The 20,732-nt window shown below is 40.0% G+C and overlaps 1 protein-coding gene across 5 annotated transcripts; it reads right to left on the minus strand.

The window, feature by feature from the left end:
* Window positions 1–179: 179 nt before the first annotated feature.
* Window positions 180–20,732, minus strand: wdr19 (WD repeat domain 19). Of its 5 annotated transcripts, XM_020624196.1 has the most exons (36): window positions 15,339–16,023; window positions 14,442–14,533; window positions 14,256–14,321; window positions 14,021–14,146; window positions 13,737–13,852; window positions 13,509–13,624; window positions 13,220–13,300; window positions 11,728–11,840; window positions 11,437–11,610; window positions 11,279–11,349; window positions 11,025–11,197; window positions 9,710–9,830; window positions 9,489–9,595; window positions 9,243–9,359; window positions 8,859–9,014; window positions 8,289–8,436; window positions 7,834–8,047; window positions 7,024–7,183; window positions 6,793–6,903; window positions 6,538–6,647; window positions 6,392–6,449; window positions 5,752–5,892; window positions 5,469–5,551; window positions 5,301–5,384; window positions 5,074–5,220; window positions 3,795–3,919; window positions 3,498–3,607; window positions 3,326–3,394; window positions 3,159–3,236; window positions 2,885–2,981; window positions 2,657–2,781; window positions 2,217–2,298; window positions 1,949–2,099; window positions 1,656–1,779; window positions 1,477–1,553; window positions 180–561 (listed from the first exon to the last, which is right to left on the minus strand). In XM_020624196.1, the coding sequence occupies exons 1-36, from the start codon at window positions 15,342–15,344 to the stop codon at window positions 447–449; spliced, it is 4,044 nt and encodes a 1,347-aa protein (XP_020479852.1). In that variant the 5' UTR covers window positions 15,345–16,023; the 3' UTR covers window positions 180–446. The 5 variants fall into 5 exon arrangements, with proteins under 5 accessions (XP_020479852.1, XP_020479851.1, XP_020479850.1 ...); XM_020624195.1 differs by having other exon boundaries at window positions 11,025–11,349; window positions 15,339–16,025; XM_020624194.1 differs by having other exon boundaries at window positions 11,279–11,610; window positions 15,339–16,025.

The raw sequence follows: 20,732 nt of genomic DNA on the forward strand, positions 1-20,732 counted from the left end.
TGAAACCAGAGAATTTGTAGCATTTTCCATAAACCTTTGCTTTGATAAACAAAATGGTTGCAGATCATTTTTGTCAGCTAGCTGCCCAATCAATCAGCTGACCTTTTCAGCACTAGGTAAAATCATAGTGAGTGTCAAATGGATTAAGTGCTACTTTCAGACAGAAAACAAACTAGGACTTGAAATTTTGAAATTCAAGTTTTTATTCATGACTTTGGAAATAGAAGTTAACAAAACAGTTTCACCTCAAGGTCCATTTATTAGCAGTTAGTTTGTTAAAGACTTAGCTTAACACAATGTTAATCATCCTAATCTTACAAATATTGTGGTACAAAAAAAATCTGTCTTTGGCCACTTAATTTACAATCAAAGTTTTTACAGATTTTTACAAATATGAATGAATAACTAGGCTTACATAACATGTATATACCTGTAATTGTACGTCTTTACTGATCCTGTTCATCAGGCTGCAGGTATCTGGAACAATCAGAGATCTTCTTCACCTCTTTATCACTCAGAGTCTCCGAGCACATGGGACACACGGTTTCTGTCTCTAACAATCTGGAACAAACAATTGGTGTGGATTTGTAACTGGGACAATGAATGATTTCAACATGGATGTGTTCACTTTTTGGGCTTTATTGCTGAATTCCATTTTTTTTTTTTTTTTAGATCCGGTCAAGCAGATCTTTTATTTTTCCAGACAACAGTGGAGGTCCATGGCACAGACGCAGGACTGACAGTCATTAACAGTGAGAAGAGAAATCATTGTTGGTTTTAGTCTCTGTAGGGAGAATGGTGAAATACTTGATATAGAAAATGACAGTATTTTCAGCAATCCCCCTACAGAAACTACAACCAACACTGATTTGTTTCTACTCAAGGTTAATGCCCATCAGTCCTGGATTAGTTTATCTGTCTGTACCATAGACCCCTGTTGTTGTTCAGAAAAGATTAAAAGCACATCAGGGAAACACACCGCTGCACTGGATGACATGAAAATGAGAATCTGCTTTGTCCTAATTAAAAGACCAAATGCCAACATTCTGTCTTTCTTATGACAAACGGGTTTTCATTTTCATATCACAGATAAATACACATTCATTGTCAGTTAATATAACTAATTACTTCTGGTGAACTCTCACTGGCCACTTTATTAGACACATGCAATGCAATACTAGACTACAATATATTCAGAGGCGTTCCTAATATTCTGAACCTCATGTATGTAGCTGGGGAGGACAAAAATATAGAGGATACCTCTGAATATAATGTAGTCCACTACACCACCAACTTTAACTATGACCCCAATAATAAACATAGTTGAATTGATACATTTGACAATTTCACCAAAAACAAGCATTGAGCTTCATAAACACAGATGTTAAGGTGGAAGTGTTGCATTGAAGTGCATACAGCTGTACCTAATAAAGTGGCCAGTGAGTGTATGTTGATGCACACTTGCATCTCACTTACTGAATGAACTGTGAGTAGAGAGCAGGAAAGTCACAGTAAGGACACACTGACCAGTCTTCTTTCAGCATGTGACGACCCTGAGAAAGGGAATGAAAGATCACATGACAAAAATACAAATGTGGTTCAACACTTACTTTTCACAAAGAAGTGTTAAAATGTCATCTGGTGTGTGTGTGTACCGTGGCAATGCAGTAGGGCAGGCTGTTCTTGCAGGAGATACACAGCAGTTCGTTCTGTGGCAGCTGGAAGCCACAGAAGGGACATGGAGTAGTTTCCTCCTCCAGCTCTGATGTATCTGGACGTCTGGGGTGTGGACACAGTGGAGGGTAGAGTTGGGACGGAAGGAAGCAAGAATGAGACAAATGAGGTGAATAAAGAGGGAGATCAGAAGTGGTAGTTTGACAAATGTTAGCTGGAGAGAAATCTTTTTATGATAAAGCGGACAGGAAGCACAGACATTGTCAGTACTCACCTAACCATAGCCTCGATCTTCTTCCTGTACTTGAGGTCTATCTCGTTTCGGTACTCTGGTCTCATCAGCATGGCAGCAAAGCTGAAGGCCGAGTTCCTCAGCCCCGCACGGTGACATTCGATGACTGCTGATGTCAAAAGGGGAACAACATCTACACACACATAAACACTGATGAGACTTCTTTTGGGTCGTTTTTGGTTCATTTAGTCTTGTTCTTATGTATCCGTCACAATAGTTTTGGAAAAAGGTGAATTTTCTGTTGACTCACGTGCTGGAAACTTGCTGATGTTGTTGCTGACACGAATGAGCATGCGTGCCCCTTTCAGGTGGTCTCCTCTCTTCACATAGATCTACATTAAAAACACAGTGGTGGAAGTACTCAGATTCTCTACTCAAGTAAAAGTAGCAGTACCACAGTGTAAAAATGTCCTAAATTAAAAAATTAATTACCTACAAAGGTTTTAGCATCAAAATATTAAAGTACTCGTGCAGAACATTTTACATCGATGCATATTTATTTACATGATTCAGTTATAATTACTTATGCATTATTGCAGCTGGTAAAAGTGGAGCTAATTTTGTCTTCCAGGAAAGACTGTCAGAAAATATCTGCTGTTATCCCAGCATTTAAATTACACTGCATCTAGGTTTATATGAAGCAGTTCATCATGACTACAGTAAGGTGTGTGAGATGTCAGCTGATCTGACCTTGACCAGTAGGTAGGAGTGGAGGATCATCAGGTTGGTGGCCATCTCAGCAGGGATCTTAATCTTCTGGGCTTGCAGTTCTCTGTACATGCTGAACAGCACATCATGGGCATTACGGTAATTCCCTGTATGAACAGCATGCAAAAAAGACAATGTGATTAATATACATGTATGTCTGTACATATCATGTGTTCTTGTTGTACTCATCTTCTTGGTGAATGCTTGTACCTGCACACTGCTCTTCTCTGGCGATGATGATAGCGGTGCGAGCAGCCTCCCTGTACTGCTGCAATACCATATACAGACGGAACAGGTATTTGGCGTCCTAAAGAAGAGAGATCAAAGATCATTTACACTCAGGGCCAGGTTTACATACATGAACACCCAGGATAAAACGGTGCTGCTGCCTTAATTCGTGTTTAACTATTGTCTGAATTAAGGTAAGTGATAATCAGTGACTATGATTGCCTACGAGAGAGGGTGAACTTCATTGTCTCATTACCTTGGGCATACCGTCGCTTTCCCCCATCAGGTAATCAATCAGCTGATTGGTCAGAGAGATGTCTTTGGCCTGACCTACCTGAAAGCACACACACGCCAAAAACACTTACTTCTTACTTCACTTTATATATGGATAGGCATATTCAGTTTGACACCAACAGCTCTCACCGTCTCAATAGCCATCTCGATTGCCAGGTTGTCATCAGAGTTGGGACACTTCAGGAAGTGTTTCAGGGCCTGAGATAAATAGTGGACATAAAGAGACAGAGCAAATCAGTGTTAGATCATATAAAGGATACAAGTCATAAAATGAATGTTGAGTAAATCAATAAACTCTTACTCTGCTGTACTGTCCACACTTCCGAAAGAACTTGCCAGCCTGCAGGTGTTTCTTCTCTCCCTCAAAGTACAAAGCAATGCTCTGGTAATCCTCCTGTGTCGCCTTGGAGCCTGATGAAAACACACAGGCAGCTAGGAAACAGCCCGAGTCACTGGCACGTTTTGTTAGTGATGCAAACTGTTTCTTAACAAACAAGTACCAGAACATACATGCGTAGAATATTAGTACCAAAGTGTACAGCACATTATAGTATACTGTATGTACTATACATCCACACATTCCCATTCCCATACAGACCAATGATGTCTGCATAGACCTCCATCTGTCCATGCTGTTGCGCCAGCTGGAAGGCTTCATCATTGCACTGAGACAGAACCAGGAAGTAGATGGCTGAGCCGTAGTCGTTCAACCGTAGGAAGAACCTGAGACACACAAACATATGGTTAAAGTCTATAAGAAAAACAAACTAGCTGAAACTATTGCTTCATTAATCACTGGTCAACTGACATGAAATCTTAGCAGTAGCAATTCTAATAATTGACTAGTTGTGTATGTTCACACAAAAATACCAAACATTCACTTGTTTCAGCTTCTCAAATGGGAAGGTTTGCAGTTTCTCTCAGTTTTACATTACTGTGGCTTGAATATCTTTGTGTTGTTTGACTGCTGGTCAGACATTAAAAAAAAGCAATTTGAGGATGTCGCCTTAAAAATGAAGAAAATCACAGAAAATGGAAACAGTTGATAATGTGTGATTTCTAATTTGTGTGTATTGATGTGTAGGAAGTGTACCTGACTTGTTCTCTCAGAGTCAGCAGGTGACATCCATTAACCATATACAACATTCACTTCATTATGGCCAGATCATGGGAAACAGTGACAGTGAATCTTTTCTGGAGACCAAGAGGCTAAATAAGATGGAAAATAATTATGCAAGCATGCCCTGCTTCAAACTGCTTATCATCAGTTGTGGATTTTTTTAGTTAAAAGTAAAATTAGGATTTAGGAATACATTTATTGTGAAGGCTTACAGCACAACGTCTGACCCCTCAACTCACATCCAGCTCATTGGGCGTCACTCGGACATGAACATAGGATAGGCATCAGTGTTTCAAACTGGACAGCCTAAAAACCAAAATTGCCAGTAAATAGTGGCAAAAAGTGTTTGTATTTAATAGCTGGAAGCTAGGCATTTTCCTACTAAGGGAACGACTGCAGAGCCCAGGTGTTGTGTCCGTCAACAGATACAAGAACACAACTCGAAGCACTTTAAAGTAAGTGACTGTGTAGCTTAAAGTCTATTTTAATTATGGGTCTTATGTCAACAGGTTGGGTCTGGTCTGGATTTCATTTAGAAAATAACTCTGGGTAATGGGTCAGGTCCAATACAGAGCTTTGTGGATGTGGGTTTTCAAAATTTGATCCATGTAGGACTGTGATCCAGACCGAAGTTAAGGTAAGGGTTCATGTTGAAGTAACTGGTTTTTGGAGAAGTTATAGTTGGATGAACAGAAAGAGTCATTACTTTTACCAAGGTTTGGTTGCATGTGTATGTCTGTGCTCTTGTTTGTCCAACCTGGCAACCATCTTTGCGCCATCGATGCTCTGCGTCTCCCTGACGATACGAACGGCGTCCTCGGGATTGTTCAGGTGCTCCAGCTGCACACGAATCACATTGTCCCAGTCTTTCGCACTCTCATAGGCCTGTGCGGCATCTTTATACCTGGTTGGTACAGTACACATCACACCAGCTTCTCTTTCAAAGATTCAACTGTTTTCACTTTTTACAGACTAAGAACCTACTTGCCATCTGCCTCCTTGGCCTTGGCATACTGCAGGTGGATCTTGGGAGAGGACACGTTTGGGAGCAGCTCTCCCACCTTTGCCCTGTGTATGGAGCACATTTTTTTTAAACGAATAACATAAAGGAGGAGAAAAACGTGCACATCTGCGTGTTGGTGTTTGTCTCACCAGTTCTTGCAACGAATGTAGACCGACGCAGCCTTGTCATAATACTGGCCTTTCTCATAGAGCTGAGCAGCTTCAGAGAATTGCTGATAGAAAGAGAAGAAAATCACAGAAGAAGCTATAAACACGACATTCAAAAACATTATTTGATGCTCAGATGCTTGCAACACTGCACAAGAAATGATAATCACATTCACAAACACAGAAGATGACCATGATCTACCACTCAAATATAACCAAAACATCGTCAGCTTACAAGAAGAAAGTGCCAAGGCTATCCCTCTACCTTCATGCTCTCCAGAATTGCTCCACATTCCTTCTTCAGGACTCTGCTTGGGTGCTGAATAGCCTGGGAGACTCCTCTTCTGATGTCACCCATCCTGATGGACATCCTGGCTATGCCTGCTTGACACGCCTCATCATGCTCCTGGAAATGCAGAGTGAAGCAAAGATGGGGACAGTGAGGACAGTAGAGAGAGGAGACTTCAGTCATTTCATTATCATCACCTTTACTCTGACTGCTGCCACCTAGTCCCACCAGAGGTTTTCCACTCCACTGTCATCAAGTGGTTGCACATGGGGGGGATTTGTTGCGTTTATTCTCTATAATACTGGAAGGTCTAACTAGACCTTATTGTGTAAAGTGCTTTGAAATGATTTTTTGTGGTGATCTGCTGCTATACAAATAAAACTGAATTGTACGAAACCACAAATCCTTAGAAATAAATCTGAAAGGTTCTAAGTGTGATATACAGCAAATCTATGTACTTATCTTCAATAGCAATAAGACTCCCAGGAAGCCTCTGACATTACTGACTGGATGTGCCATTTTTTAAAATTAATTATTGTTACTGCTGAAAGAGGAATTAACATTTCTGCACACTGCACTTACTTTAAAAACGAACATTTCTGCACACTGCACTTACTTTATTATTGTGGGTCATGCCTTTTTCATAGTGTGCTAATGCATTCACATAGTCTCCACTACAAAGAAGGACAAAGATGTTTAGATTCAGTGCAGATACTGTAGATCTGAATGGTATATGTATGTGTGTTGTGTATATGACCTTACATGAACTCCAGGTGGATTGCATATTCTTTGGATATAAAGGGAATCTGATTTTCTGCTAGGCTCTTGGCTAACAAAAGAGCACTGTCCCAGTGCAACAGGTCCCTCCTCATCTAAAACACACACACACACACACACACAAAATACTAACGCATCATACATAGAACTGTAAAGAATTACTTAAGACATTATATTAAAGAAAATACCACAATAAAGCACAAGGTCTTGGTCTCTTATACATAGCATATACAAACACACCTCCAGGGCGGTGATTGGACAATTTGAAGACAGATAGAGGTCCTGTGCCAGGTTGTAGTCATCTAGAAACATGGCCAAATGTCCTGCCAGTAAATTCCTGTTCTCTATACCCTGGACAGCGAGAGACACAGAGACCAAAAGAGGTGAAATAAGGAGAGAGAGAAAGAATGTTAACAGGCAGAAGTATGGTCTTTTTTGTGTGTGACATGTAAACAATTGTGTGTTTTGTACCTGGATGCCCTGCAGTGATAGGACCATGCCTGCATTGCCGCTCATGCGGTAGACCTGGATGGCCAGCTCAACCTCCATGTGGACCAGACAGGCTTTGCCTAACTCAGCCCAGTCTGTGTCACTGCCTGCAGCCTTACACAGATCAAAGGCTTCGTGGAATCTGGACATACACATACAAATGTTTTGCCCTGTGCAGATCTCAGATGGAACAAATTAAAATGTTCTTCATGAAGTGAAATTCTGCTCCTACTCTCAGTGACCCATCATTCTGCACATACTGTAACTGTACTTTAATAACTGTCTTGCAAAATGGAAGAAAAAGAAGAATAGCCACCTTTCTATCTTTTAATAAGGATAATCACCTTTATTTGCCCAAGTATGTTAAACACAAGGAATTTGTTTCCGGTACAGAGCCAAGGCAGCCATCTGCAGCGCCAACTCACACCGATGGCTCTAACCATCGGGGGCATGTCTTGCCCAAGGACACTTCGACATGTGGACTACAGGCACCGTGATTCAAACCGCCAACCCTCTGGTTGGGAGACGACTACTCTACCCACTGAACCACAGTCGCCCCATTTTCATATTATTATTTTGACATTTTCAAAAATGTGCAAGTGGATATGAACACACCCTTGTCAGCAAATTACAGTTGTGCTTTTTTGGGGGGTCTTTCAGAAGCTGAAACTGATTCAGTAATCCATTACCAGAACAATATTAGTTTGTGAAACACCACAAGCATTATTACTGTCATCCTGGGTAGCAAAATATTGTTTTAACCTTAACAACATCTAATAAAATTGAACTGACCTCTTCAGCACCAGTGCCTGGGTGATTTGCTTGCTGAGCTCCGGTGGTGAATCTGTCAGTGTGTCGGCTGAGTGCTTGAGGAAGGAGTGCGTGCTCAGAGCCACTTCATTTGTCTTGCCGCTTGCTGTCTGACAAGTCAGCTCCCCATTGTGCAAGAGCAAAGGCTTTTGGGAAAAGGGAAGTGCAGTGCTCCCCACCAACAACACTCGGGGGCCTGGTCAGACACAGTTAGAGGGTCAAGACAAATTTTATTTATACAGCACCATTTCATACAGAAGCAGGTACATCTGAAAAGGAAAGGAGAAGGCGGAAAGCCTAAAATAATGTTCCTGTTCTCCTACATTTACATTACAGAAGTAACAGAAGAATTTTAAGGAGTAACAAAAATCTGACACCGTTTAGGATGTTAGAGGTAAAAGTGCAAACATGTGCGTGATGGTGTGGCATCTTCCTACCATATATGGTAGTTTTATGCAGGGCATAGGTGTAGACCTTGTCATCATCATAAGCTACAAACACTCCTCTGTCAGCATGCCAGTTGTCCCACAGCACTCCTTTGATGGTGGGAGAGAAGTTGGGGAGCTCAAAGCAGGAGTCTGTTGCCTGGTTTGGATGGACACGCACAAAAAATAAAAGATTAGGACTACAGTACTACAGTATATAGTGTTGTGTAGTCACGTTGGTCTGGTTTGCTTAAAAGAATACCTAAATTTAGCCTGCAGCCATCAAGATCATGTAGAGTAATTTACAAGGTGAAATTAATTAAGTTTAAGCACAGATTTAACTGGGAATGTTTACACAGACGGTCTCAAATGCTCATTCTCAAAGTGAGACTAATTTGAATACTAAAGTTTTGCAATTTAGGATTTTTAGCTTTTCTAGAAACATACTGTAGTTTGAAAATCAACAAATCATTTCCTTTACACTTTGTTAATCAAAATTTCTTCTGTTAATCTGCATGTGTACTGTATTTTCAGCAGCATGTATTCGTATACTGTGTGTGCCAAGTAACCATGTATACTGACATTTGCAGGGGAAAGCAGGAAGCCGCAGCTCTTGTCATCGATAAAGACCAGACGTGTGCCATTTAGGTCTGGGAACACTTTTCTTACACCAACTGAGTGGCTGTAGCTGCTCACAGTCTCCCAGTCCTCCAACAGGACACACATTACGTTACCCGCCTGAGAGACAAGAACATTCATTAGGAAAAGAGACAATTATAGGCATCAAAAAAGAAAGTAGACCGAGATAAGAGGATATTGTGAACATGATGAAAAGAAAACAAATAGAAGAAAAAAATCAGCACATCTTGAGTTTTGATGATGAAATCAATAAACTTACAGTTTTGTACAATACATAATTATATATGCTAGAGGGCTTGGCTGAGGTGAGGATATACTGAGTCTTACATCAGTGCTGTAGTACAGGAAGTCAGCAGTAAGGGCATGGCAAAGGATCCGACCCTTTCTGTCATCATCTGGAAACAACTTCATCTGCTTCTTCTCCTCCAGGTCTCTGCCTTCAATCTGAACATGCACACAGGGAAGCACAAACCTGAAGCAATTTAAACAATAAATGGTGGAGCCAGTACAATAGTTCACTGGTCAATAAAGAGAGAAACAGAGCGCTGTCACCTACACATACAGGTAACTCACCATGTGCAGCTGCACTTTTCCTTCAAACAGCGCTGCTGCATAGTCTGAGTTAAGGCGCATGCTGGCTATCGTCCCCAAATACTCAATGTCCTTCAGCTTGTTAAAACCTGAGTGACATACAAGGACAGCCTGGTACAACTTACAGTATGTGTAGACATGACAAAATTAATTCATACACACACCACATAACATTGTTTAATGGTTAATTACACATCACACACCAGGTTCTTGGTCTACTATCTCGTAGAACCAGGCTCTGTTGTTCATCCCCACTGCCACATGGTATGGCCCCACTGCAATGAAAGTGGGCTCTACTTCTACTTCTATGGTCACAGGACTCTCCTGAAAAACAATGTGCATCAGAGACAGAGTTTATGTTGATTCTGGTCAGTAGTATTTATACCTAACAGTGCAGAATCACAACTAGCGCAGTCTAACATACTGTACATTTGAATTACCTCAATTTCTTGCAAATCTTTCCTCCAATCTCCCCAAGCCCTGAGCTCGCTTTTCTTTTTGACCAAAAACTGTTCTCTTCCATGAAGATTTCTGGGTCATAGTAATACTGTTAGAAAATGAACACCCTTACTATTGGCTCCTGTAACCTTGTACATCTATTACTTTTGGCAAGGAAACTGTATTTTTGGCACTGTTTGTTGTCAGCAAGATATCTCCAAACCTGCTATACAGAGTTCAGTTAAATTAGGTGCAAAGTTACAGGTAAAGGATTAACTGACTTAGGGTTACTATGTTGTCATTTATAAAGCAATTAACACTGTTTTTTATGTTCTCCAAATTGTAAGGAGCAGAAGTAACCTTTTTTTTTAAAGGTGAAAGTATGAGGGACTATGCAATAATCAACTGAGGTGCAATGCATTGTAAATATGCACACATGTAATATATCTTGTTCCTGATTTTTCTCAAATATGTTATATTGTCTTGTTTTTAGGTATTTTTGAGTAGTTCTTCAGAGATCCTTATGGCTGAAATACAGGTATTTTTCCCCATTGTGGGATTAAATATGGGAGTAATATTCTTGTTCTTCATTCCTCTCAAATACTTTATTTTGTCTTGTTCTTAGGTAATTAATTGTGGGAGGATTATCTTGTTCCTGATTGTATCTCAAATACTATTTTTTGTCTGGTTTTGGGTACTTGGAATTTGTTTCTCACAATATGTGTGTGGTGTATGTTCTTATGGTGTTTTGTTGCTGCTCTCTATTGCTGCTGGAACACAGGAATTTCCCCATTGTGGGATCAATAAAGTCCTACCTTACCTTACCTTAACTAGCTTCCCATTTCTACCAACAGTAACAAGCAAAACATTACTCAACCACTCATTCATCAAATGTTGTCCAGTTTTCACTAAATTGGTACGTAAAACAGTTGGAAGAGTTTTAAATATGATTTATTTCTTGTTATAGTGCTGTATTAATTCCCTTTCTACACTCTTGACAAAAATTTGTTCAAGATTTATTATCTGATAGGTTTTTTGTTATTTCTGTGGGAGTGAGTGAGTGTGTCTTTATGTCCTCACCCTTTCTACCTGGTTGGAGACGGTGACCTCCAGCTGGGAGGTGAGGTAGGCCAGCCGGGTACCAAAGCTGTCACCCAGGATGGGAAGCTTGGTCAGAAAAACATGAACCGCCCCTTTCTGTGTGGAAACCGCCAACAGCTGACCATCATCGGTCCAGCTCAGTTGGTCCAGACCTGGAGGAGGAAGGTGGGAAGCAATAAGGGAGAATTGTTCAGTATAGCCCTCTGACAGTCTGGAAAAGATTAGTGTCTCACCTTTAGTCTCATCATCCAGCCGAACTACATTACTGATGTCTCTGAGTTCAGAAAGCTCATGGATTTTTATGCTGCAACAAGAATCACATGGCTTTAGTTTCTCATGCAAACAAATAAACAGAATAAAGGTGCTGTCTCTTTTGAAAGCCTGTGTGTACTTGTTGTCTCCGCAGGAGGCGGCTTTGTTTAGTGCTGGTGAGACGGCGACACTGTTGAGACAATCTTTATGGTTGTGAGCCTGGTAGAGCTCCATTCCCATCTCTGTGATGTGAGTGGAAATAACCAAAAAGTATCCATGGGAGAAGCCAATGAGTATATATCCATCCCCATACCTGAAAGTGACAGAAAGAGAGAAACCTAATTTTAAGACAAATATAGTATCTCATGGCCATATTCATTATCTGTGCTTGGTGGTGTGGTGTGCCCAGATGTGTGAGCATGTGCAGTACCAGCGATAGGATACAATGCTTCCATAGTGGGACATAAAGGTCAAATCTGACCAGTTTTCAGGGTTGTTAATATCGAAAAGAATCAGTCTCTTCTTGTCCACAGACACGCTCACCTAAAGGGTAGGAGATGCAAGAGGCTGAGCATATCCCAAGACATGACTGGTACATTGTAAATCTCTGGGGAACCCTTTGGAATCACCTGCTTTTATATATAAATTAAAAATATGGAAAGATCTACATCTAAATAGGATTAGGAACAAACATTTTAACTAATGACAAACAAATCACTGTATTGGTCTTGTCCACACTGAATAGATCATTCACAGTATAGGGCGGAAAAGGAATGTGAACTTATCTAATGACTTCATCAACAGCTATAGTAACTAGAGTTAGGCGTTAACAAACCACATTTGAGGAGGGTTACAAAGAAGTCCACAGTTAGAAAAATTGTCTATAAACAGAGATGATTTAGTAATGTGGCTACTCCTTAGAAGTGGACTCCCAGCTAAAATGACATTAAAGGCACAACACAGAATGCTCAGTGAGGTAACAAAAGAAGCACAAAGTTAAAGCTTAAACGAATCATTGGAGCCAAAAAAGCAGGACTGCATGCCAACATAAAAACAAAATCCCAACAGTGAAGTAGGATGGAGGGAGCAACAAGTGACAAAATTATAGTTTTACTGCAGTATTTTTATATATAAATGTTATTTTTGCAACAATTTTGTACTTTGAGTGTTTTTGATTCGTGTAAACCTTTGGATTAGACTTTCTGGGACTGGCCAACTTGCCATCACTGAGGAAACAATTTGTTTAAGGTATCTTACAGGATAATGTCAGCGTGCCTGTCCACGAACTGAGGCTCAGCAGAGGTTGGGGGATGCAGCAAGACAGTGACTCCTAAAAATCAAATACTCCACAATGCTACAGAATGACCTTAAACAATGAAAATCCACCTTTTGGAGTGGCCCAAATGGAGTACCAATGGAGGTACTACCAGTTATTAAATCCAAGGGTTCTCATACTGTTTCCACTAGCACTGTGAATGTTCAATGGGTTTGTTCAATGACACACAAAGGATTATAGCAACTGTACTGTAAGCACATTCTGTCTTGTCTATACTTGTGAATAAGATGAAGACCATGTCACATTTTATGACCAATTAATGCAGAAAGCCTGGTGATTCCACAGGGTTCACATACTTTCTCTTGTCAGACGTATATACAGCATTACTTTTTTTTCTTTTAACCATAAGGTTTAGAGTTTTATCTGCACTCTTCATTGCACTGATCAGTCTTCAAGTTCTAACAAATGTTTCACTTATGTAAACTTTAAATGTGTGTAAAGGTTTAGCCCAGTATGACATGTAAAAAAAGTGACAGCTAAATGCAAGACACTAGAATGAATCTAAATTATATAGTGTACACATAAGATGAATGCAGATAATGAAAGTTAGTGAAAATATTGGAGAAAACAACTGCAAAAAACTTACAGCGTTCTCTCCTTGAGTGGACCTTTCATCAGTCTTCATCACTGAGAAGTACATTTCAGCAGGCTCACCACGAAGTGCTGTCTGGTAAAAGAACAGAAAGATAAACTGGATCCTTTTTTCCCATCAGTTTTTCCCTTATTGTTTCTCCTCTACCTAGTGTTATGGTGTCTTCTGAAACCAGTGATGTGGCTATAATCTGATGTCAAAACTTCACAGTTTCATGGCTAAAGTGATGTTCACCTATTTACGTTGCCTGTTTGTTTATGCAGTCATGTATATGTGTGACTACCTGTCTGATGGTGTCCCCCTCATGATTGCTGATGCTCAGTGTGTTGTCATCACTGCCCAGAGCCAGTAGATTCTCAGTACTCCAGCACCCACAGGTGATCTTTTTGGTGTGTTTACCTAGCATGTGCAGAGAGACACGGACAGACAATCAATATAAGAGAAGTAACTAAAGAGGACCAAAACCATAAACAAATCTCTATATAGTTGTGTTGCATAATATGTGTATTACCCAGTACAGGGATCTTGCGTGAAGTCTGCTGATTGTAGATCAACAGGTTTCCTTTAACTGTCCCAACTGCCAACAATGGGCCAGTCTTTGACCACAGGATGAAGGACATTGGATCTCTGTAGAAACAAATCACAATATTAGAAATGATTAAGAATAATTTTACTGCTACAGTTTGAGTTTGAGTTACATGGATTGAAATTATGAATGCACTGGCACCAAATATTCAGCCTGAACCAATGTATCTGTAGCTCCTCCTTTGGAAAGCTGATGCCTGTGTATCATACCTCATGCCACTGTCTATCTGGGATGTTTTATTGACACTGGCAACCCAGAGATAGATGGAGCTGGATTTTGCGGCTATCACTGCCAAAATGTCTCCATCCTTATCCCAGTCCATACCCACACAGCGACTAGAGGAAGCACGACAAACAAGAAAAAGATTAACTTACCGTAAAACACTTTTGAACATCAAAAGTGACTAGACAAAGTTGGAGCCAAAAACAACACTGTCACACTAACCCTGGCAGGTTAAGTTCTGTCCACTTGTGTCCATGTCGATCAAATATTTTCACTGAGTTGTCCTGCCTGCATGGTTAGAAGAATACTGTACAGTTTAGCTACTGTGCTGATGTTAATCTTTTATAAAGGCAGAGATGATCAGACATTTTATTTGGGCTAAATTCTTTACCACAAGAGTTTACTCACCCTGCAACAGCGATATAGTTACCAAGGGTTTTCTGCCACTTATACAGTACACTAGAACCTGCCCAGGCTTTTTCAGCAAGAATAAAAACGTTCTGTGGACACAAAGATGCATTTTTAAGTAAGCTTAATTTGGGGAAAAATATATACTAGTGAGTGAAATTAAAGTAACATTGATAGCTTTCTGGAGAGGAATACAAAACATGATTCGCAAGCGGCGGTTACAGCGTCTTTTACAAAACAATAATTATCCTCAAGTGCCCCATAAACCTGAATTAACAGCTAGATCTGTAGGCCATTTCCAATGTTATAAGGAGGAACAAACGTTTATTCACTGTTAATCTAAATCCACTTCTAATACCAGATCTTTTAAGGTGCTGAAATAATTAAGCCGCATAAAGATTTACCGTAAAAACGCTAAAATATGTCTAAAACGTTACACGGACAGTTAACAGTTGCCAAAGTTCACAATATGCAAGTGGTGTAAATAATTTAAGGAATGCAGGCGACCACTACAGCACAATGTGTTATGATTATTCGGACCGTTAGCTAACGTTGGCCAAACAAAATGCTTTCCTGTTGTCCTTAGAAAAAGTGTGGTCTTATAAGATAGCTTATCCTGACATTTGGAAAAGCTGTGCGATAATATACCTGGTTAGTTGATTTAGGTTAACGCTATAGTTAAAAAATAGCTGGCTCGGTTAACGTTAGGTTAGCTACTTTATCATTAGCCAGTGGAAAACGCTAACATTACTCCTAGCTTGGTTGTTGCCTAGCTAATGAAGGCTACTGTTAGCATGCTAGCTAGCTGAAGCCCGTTCATACAATCAAAGTCAAAGGAATCATAATGATGAAACCAGAAGTAATGCTGGTATTCTCAATTATTTTGCTGGTACCGACCTTCATCTTGGTGACATTTATTTAATCATTTCATCTTTCAACAGTTCTTTTCTGCTCAAAGTATATTCGACATAGCTGCTGGGTGTATCCCACAATTCATCACTCTAAAGCGTCTGTAGCTGAAGCGATGTCATAGCAACAGCTATCAGCCAATGAGAGTCATCCAAAGCAGATCTAGGTGATGGGCGATTTTTCTAAAGTGATGATAAATAGGTGATATTTAAGTTGTAAAATTAGACTGATCCACCTGACATGGATCTACAGTAAAGACATCGGGATGTCATTCAGACTAGAGAGAAGTGTGGCTGGATTTTAATCAAAAGAGGGAAGATGGCCAAGACTGAAGGGTTAGAACTGCCAGCAGGCAGGAACAACACAACCAGGTACTGTATAGAAACATCTGTGCTGAGTATGGCCAGACCCTCTAAAGTCCAGATGGGAGAATCCTCAGAAGGTTACGGAGAATAACAAGACAAAGATCCTGTGGTACTTCCAGATCCAGACAGAGAGGAAGGTAATGACTAACCAATCAGACATTGTAGTAGTACACAAGGAATGGAAAGCAGCAGCAGTGATAGATGTAACAGTCCCAAGTGACAGCAACATCAGTAAGGAAGAGTATGAGAAACTGGAGAAGTACTGAGGCCTGAAAGAGGAACTGTATACATCACAAACCATGTAAAAGAATGATAAAGATTAAGTGGCTAGAGGACATAAAGGAAAACAAGCAAAACAAAACTACATCATAGTATCACAGCAGTTTTACTATCAGTAGTAAATTGTCATATATTATGGTGCTTCCACCACAGATCCAGTAGAGGGCAGTGCAGCATTTATGACTTTCTCTTTCCAGCGTCCCATTTGTTTCTGTGGTGCTGTGTAGGTAATCAGTGATGCTTTGTTTAAAGACAGAAAACACCATCTTCAGTTTTTGTAATGGCTCACTGTACCTTCCTTGTCACCAACTGAAATAAATCAAGTCAATTGCTCCTTCTCTTGTGTTATTTCACAGTGACTAAAAGCAGCAGAAAACACCCTGGTGACACAGCACCTCCTGTGCTTTGTCACATGTTAATGAAGGAGTGCCAGTTTATTTTGCTGTATGAACATAGGAGCTGAGACAAGATGCCATCTGTGTGACACAAATATTCCTGACTGTGCTCCAGCATGCAGAAGTAGAATACATCCTGCTGACTCAGACCTCATTGAGATGCACCGAAGGGAGCAGCTGTACAATTTCCCAGCAAAATGGTGAAATTAGAGCAGAAAGATAAGAAAAATGAATGTTGCCAGCAAGACAATAAACCCCAAGTGAGCACAACAGCTGAATGTTTTTTTTAATCTATGGTACATGTTTTAAAGGAGCTATACTTTGGTCTACAAACAAAATGCTTCCAGTCTTTGCCAATTCAGTGCTTCAAAATCCAAAAACGTCCACATTTCAATTTGGAAGCAGAAAACCTTTTTTTAAATTGTAGACCAGTGAAATCAGTCTCATCCAATTATCTTGTAATCCAGTTATAAATCAAGAAAAGTCTCTCATTTAATAAATTTTCCTGACACCAGAGAACTTCCTCTTGTTCTCGTCATACATAATGGACTCAGGTGCTGTTAAGGCAGAAAGACAAGGTCACTGGCATCTTTTCTCAGTACCGCTGGGAGCTGGTTATGATTTAAAGCTTCCCATGCAATAAGTAACTGAATGAATCAGTTGGCTACTGGCTGCTGACACAAGGTTAAAATGCCTGTAAATTGTGAGCATTCCTCTTCCTCATACACTTGTTTGACTCAGCAAACATTTTAACCTGCAGCTGTGTCTCTGGCTTAGGGTGCAGCTTCTAAGTTAGCACACAATGAGTGATGAGGCCCCACATTAACCTCTAGGTTCACAAAATTAATTCAGAGTAATAGTTAAGGAGAAATAACACATACCTAAGCAGAAAGACTGGTATAAACCTCACAGAAACCTTTTAACTGCAAGGGCCTTTGCTAGGGCTGCTGTGAGGGGGGGAGCTGTTAGTGATAAGAACCACATAGACATACACATTTAAACGATAATGCCATTTATAATAGTGACAAATGTAATCTGCTTGCAAAAACATCTGTACCATAAACTTGATTTAGCTGTTAACGTGTTCATGTTTTACCCATGAAAAAACAGCAACAAGTGTTAAATCACATTTTGACTTTAATGTATAAAAGTCCAATAACAGCATATTGTAGCAGCATATATTGTACATACATAATTTGTACTGTTGAAGAGGAGGTGAAATGTTCTGGTACAAATAAGGAGATGAGCAGTGGTACACATCTGCCTCTAAATTCATGGTACAAAAAAGAAACACACAATAATATATGGTATATTTAGTATGTACTGTATAATATACAGAATAATGCCATTACACCACATAGTTTATATTTATGTACACCATATACAATAATATATACCTTGATTTGGAATGTTTGTCTTTATTTTTAAGCTCTGTCTGAGAGCAGGGGAAGAACACAGAATAATGCAGCAGTGTATGAGGCTTGAATAAACATCAGCGCCCCTACGGGGAATTGCTAGCCTGCCACCTGCCATGCCGGCAAATTTGGGAGGCTTTTCAATCTTCACTGACCTGACTCCTGGGGCACTTGGCTCCGGGAGGCTTTTCAATCTTCATTGACCTGACTCCTGGGGCACTTGGCTCCCAGCTGTATGGTGAACGTGTGTCTCTTTATACAAGTGTGTGTGTGTGTGTGTGTGTCAGAGAGAGAGAGTACGTGATATGTCCATGTACATTTGTGAAGTGCATCCTGGGGGCTACATTAGGTCTGGATCTGTCAGTTCAGACAGGATCAGGAATTTGCTTTCTGTACATTAGACCAGACAGGATGCTTGCTTTGCCTCTTGGCATCAGGAATTTGCTTTCTGTACATTAGACACACAAACATACATGTGTTTTCATCACTTCAGGGGCAATTATATTCACTTGCATTCAATTCCCTTGCGTTTTCATCACTTCAGGGGAAATTATATTCACTTGCATTCAATTCCCTGGATACAATAACCACTACTTTACCCTAACCAAACCTTAACCTAACCGCAAAATGACCCCAACCTTAATCCAAGTCATCCCTCTAAAATGTAATGGATTACATTTAGTGTCCTTATGGGGACAAAAGTAAGCCTCCACACAAACTAGTGATGGCAGAAACAACGCTTTCCGAAGCTTTAAACCAAGTAAACACAAATGGAAAATGGTGGTGACATCCAATGGCCAAATGCCTGTACATATAACTGTATAATAGAAACTGCCAACATGGTGATTCACTGATTCATAAGACAGATCTACATTTTTTAAATAATTTTGCAAAATAAATTTATGTATGTGTATATGTGGTGGCAAATGCTTTTGACTGGAACTTGACGGGGGAAGAGTGTTAATGTTTGAGTCATTTTCACAATATTGTGCGACAATAAAGCTTATATATATTATTTGTTAGATTTATAGATATGCATCCTATAAAAGAAGGTACTTATTTTCATATACCTTTAAAATGGGTACATATTGTCAACAAAACTGTTTGTAGAAAGTAGGCCTACATTCTCTGATGGGGAGTGGTCGTGTGCTGTAGATGGGGAGTGTTTTCTTTTTGCCGTGCTGTAGGCCTGTCATTTAAATCCTCTGGATGCTTAGAATGGAGGTGTATTAACACTGATGTGCTGTTAGGAAATGCCAGATGATCGTTACAAATGTTACATTTGAATAAATTGGGCTGCAAAAGCTCAGAATGCTCCCCCATAAGTGGCCTTGCTCTTTTTCTTGCTCCCTCCATCATCCAAATCGACCTCTCCAAATATCAAATACATTTGTCTGTCTCCTACACAAAACCCCACAAAATCTGGCCATTTTCATGGACTTTTATTGCGTTAATGGGACGTGGTACATCTGATGAGCCATAAGTAACAGGAATCCCTGACTGAGGATCAGCCCAAACTCTTATTTGGTTATTCAGGTAGTTTGTCAACTGAATCAACTGACTCAAGATCATGTATGTTCCATTGGTCTCTAGCAGTGAACAGCCAAAATATGGAACGTTTCATGAACCAATGAGAAACAATCATGTGACTTGGCCACGTTGACCCACACCCCGAAGCAGTGCTTTGAAACAGAAGTGTTGCAAATGGTTCAAAGCGTATCGATATGGTGTTTCAAGTCCACCCATCACTAACACACACACGTACGCATGCAGGAGCAGACCAAGTCAAACAGTAGAATACACAATTAAGTATACAGCCTAAATGATCGTGCCATGTCTCAGTATGGAACCTGTAGTCAGAATCTTTGCATTTTTGACATTTCATCATGCAGGTTTACTTTGATAAGTCAAAATATTAAGACAAGATTGTTTCAGGGGATCCATTTTCTACTCATGTCTCACACAGTAGCATCAAATTCAATGACACTTTGAGCTTGACATCAAACAAAACACCAGCACTGGCTGAATAATCATTATTAGATTCGTGGTCTCATTACTGTATATGGTCTGCTGCTCATTTTGTATGGGTATCCGATTCAGCTCTAAAATGTAGTGGTGCGTGTGTGTGGTGATGAAATGGGAAAATGAGAATGAAGAGAAAGCAGCAGGGAATTGAAGATGTGGGGAAGGGAACGGGGAAGATTCTCATTTGAGATAAAAATATACCCCTTGCAATCTCTGAACACCCGAATGCACACATCACACAGACACGCACACAGAAGAACAGCTGGCAGACAGACAGAAAAGCTCAACTGACCCTGTACAAAACCAAGCCAGTAAATAGCTGACCCTGTGCTCTAGAGGAAATTGAAACCAAAATTGAAAACAGAATTTCCCTAAAGAGATCAACAAATAGCCACAGTGTTGTTATAGTTATTACTGTTATTACTCAGGCTATACCCAGATAACCATAATAACAGTACTTAATGGACCTCGATTATGTGAAAAATGTCTAAATTAAACAATCTGCCAGCCTAGCTTGTAAAAATGCTCACAAATTGCAAATCACAGTATACTTCAGACACAAGCAGATATTTTTTTAACTGGAAAGAATAAATAAGCTTACAGTTCCTTACAGTACAGCTGTTCATAAGGTTGTGCTGATTATGTCAAATGTCTTTGTTTTATCCGTCAGCAGGCAAGAGAGGCAAAGAAAGAGCAGGAAAGCACTTGCCAACTGCAGCATATAAATAACAGGGAATACATTAAAATAGCATCACTACACACTATCAGGTAAACTGAGATAATAAAACGATGAGGCATACCTACCATCTTGACAATCCCACTTGTCTGTCACCTCTCCTTTTTGTCAGATAAAATAGAAGCTGAAAGCAAAAGTAACATTTGTGTGTGTGTGTGTGTGTGTGT

This window comes from Monopterus albus, unplaced genomic scaffold (assembly GCF_001952655.1).
Source record: "Monopterus albus unplaced genomic scaffold, M_albus_1.0 scaffold322.1, whole genome shotgun sequence".
Taxonomy (NCBI): Eukaryota; Metazoa; Chordata; class Actinopteri; order Synbranchiformes; family Synbranchidae; genus Monopterus; species Monopterus albus.

What these genes read in the sequence shown, in the direction of transcription:
- wdr19 (XM_020624191.1), bottom strand. An exon ending in ACGCAAGATCCCTGTACTGG is followed by an intron (nt 13,625 to 13,736) that starts GTAATACACATA and finishes TGCACATGCTAG; the next exon opens with GTAAACACACCAAAAAGATC. An exon ending in AGTGTGGACAGTACAGCAGA is followed by an intron (nt 3,395 to 3,497) that starts GTAAGAGTTTAT and finishes TATTTATCTCAG; the next exon opens with GCCCTGAAACACTTCCTGAA.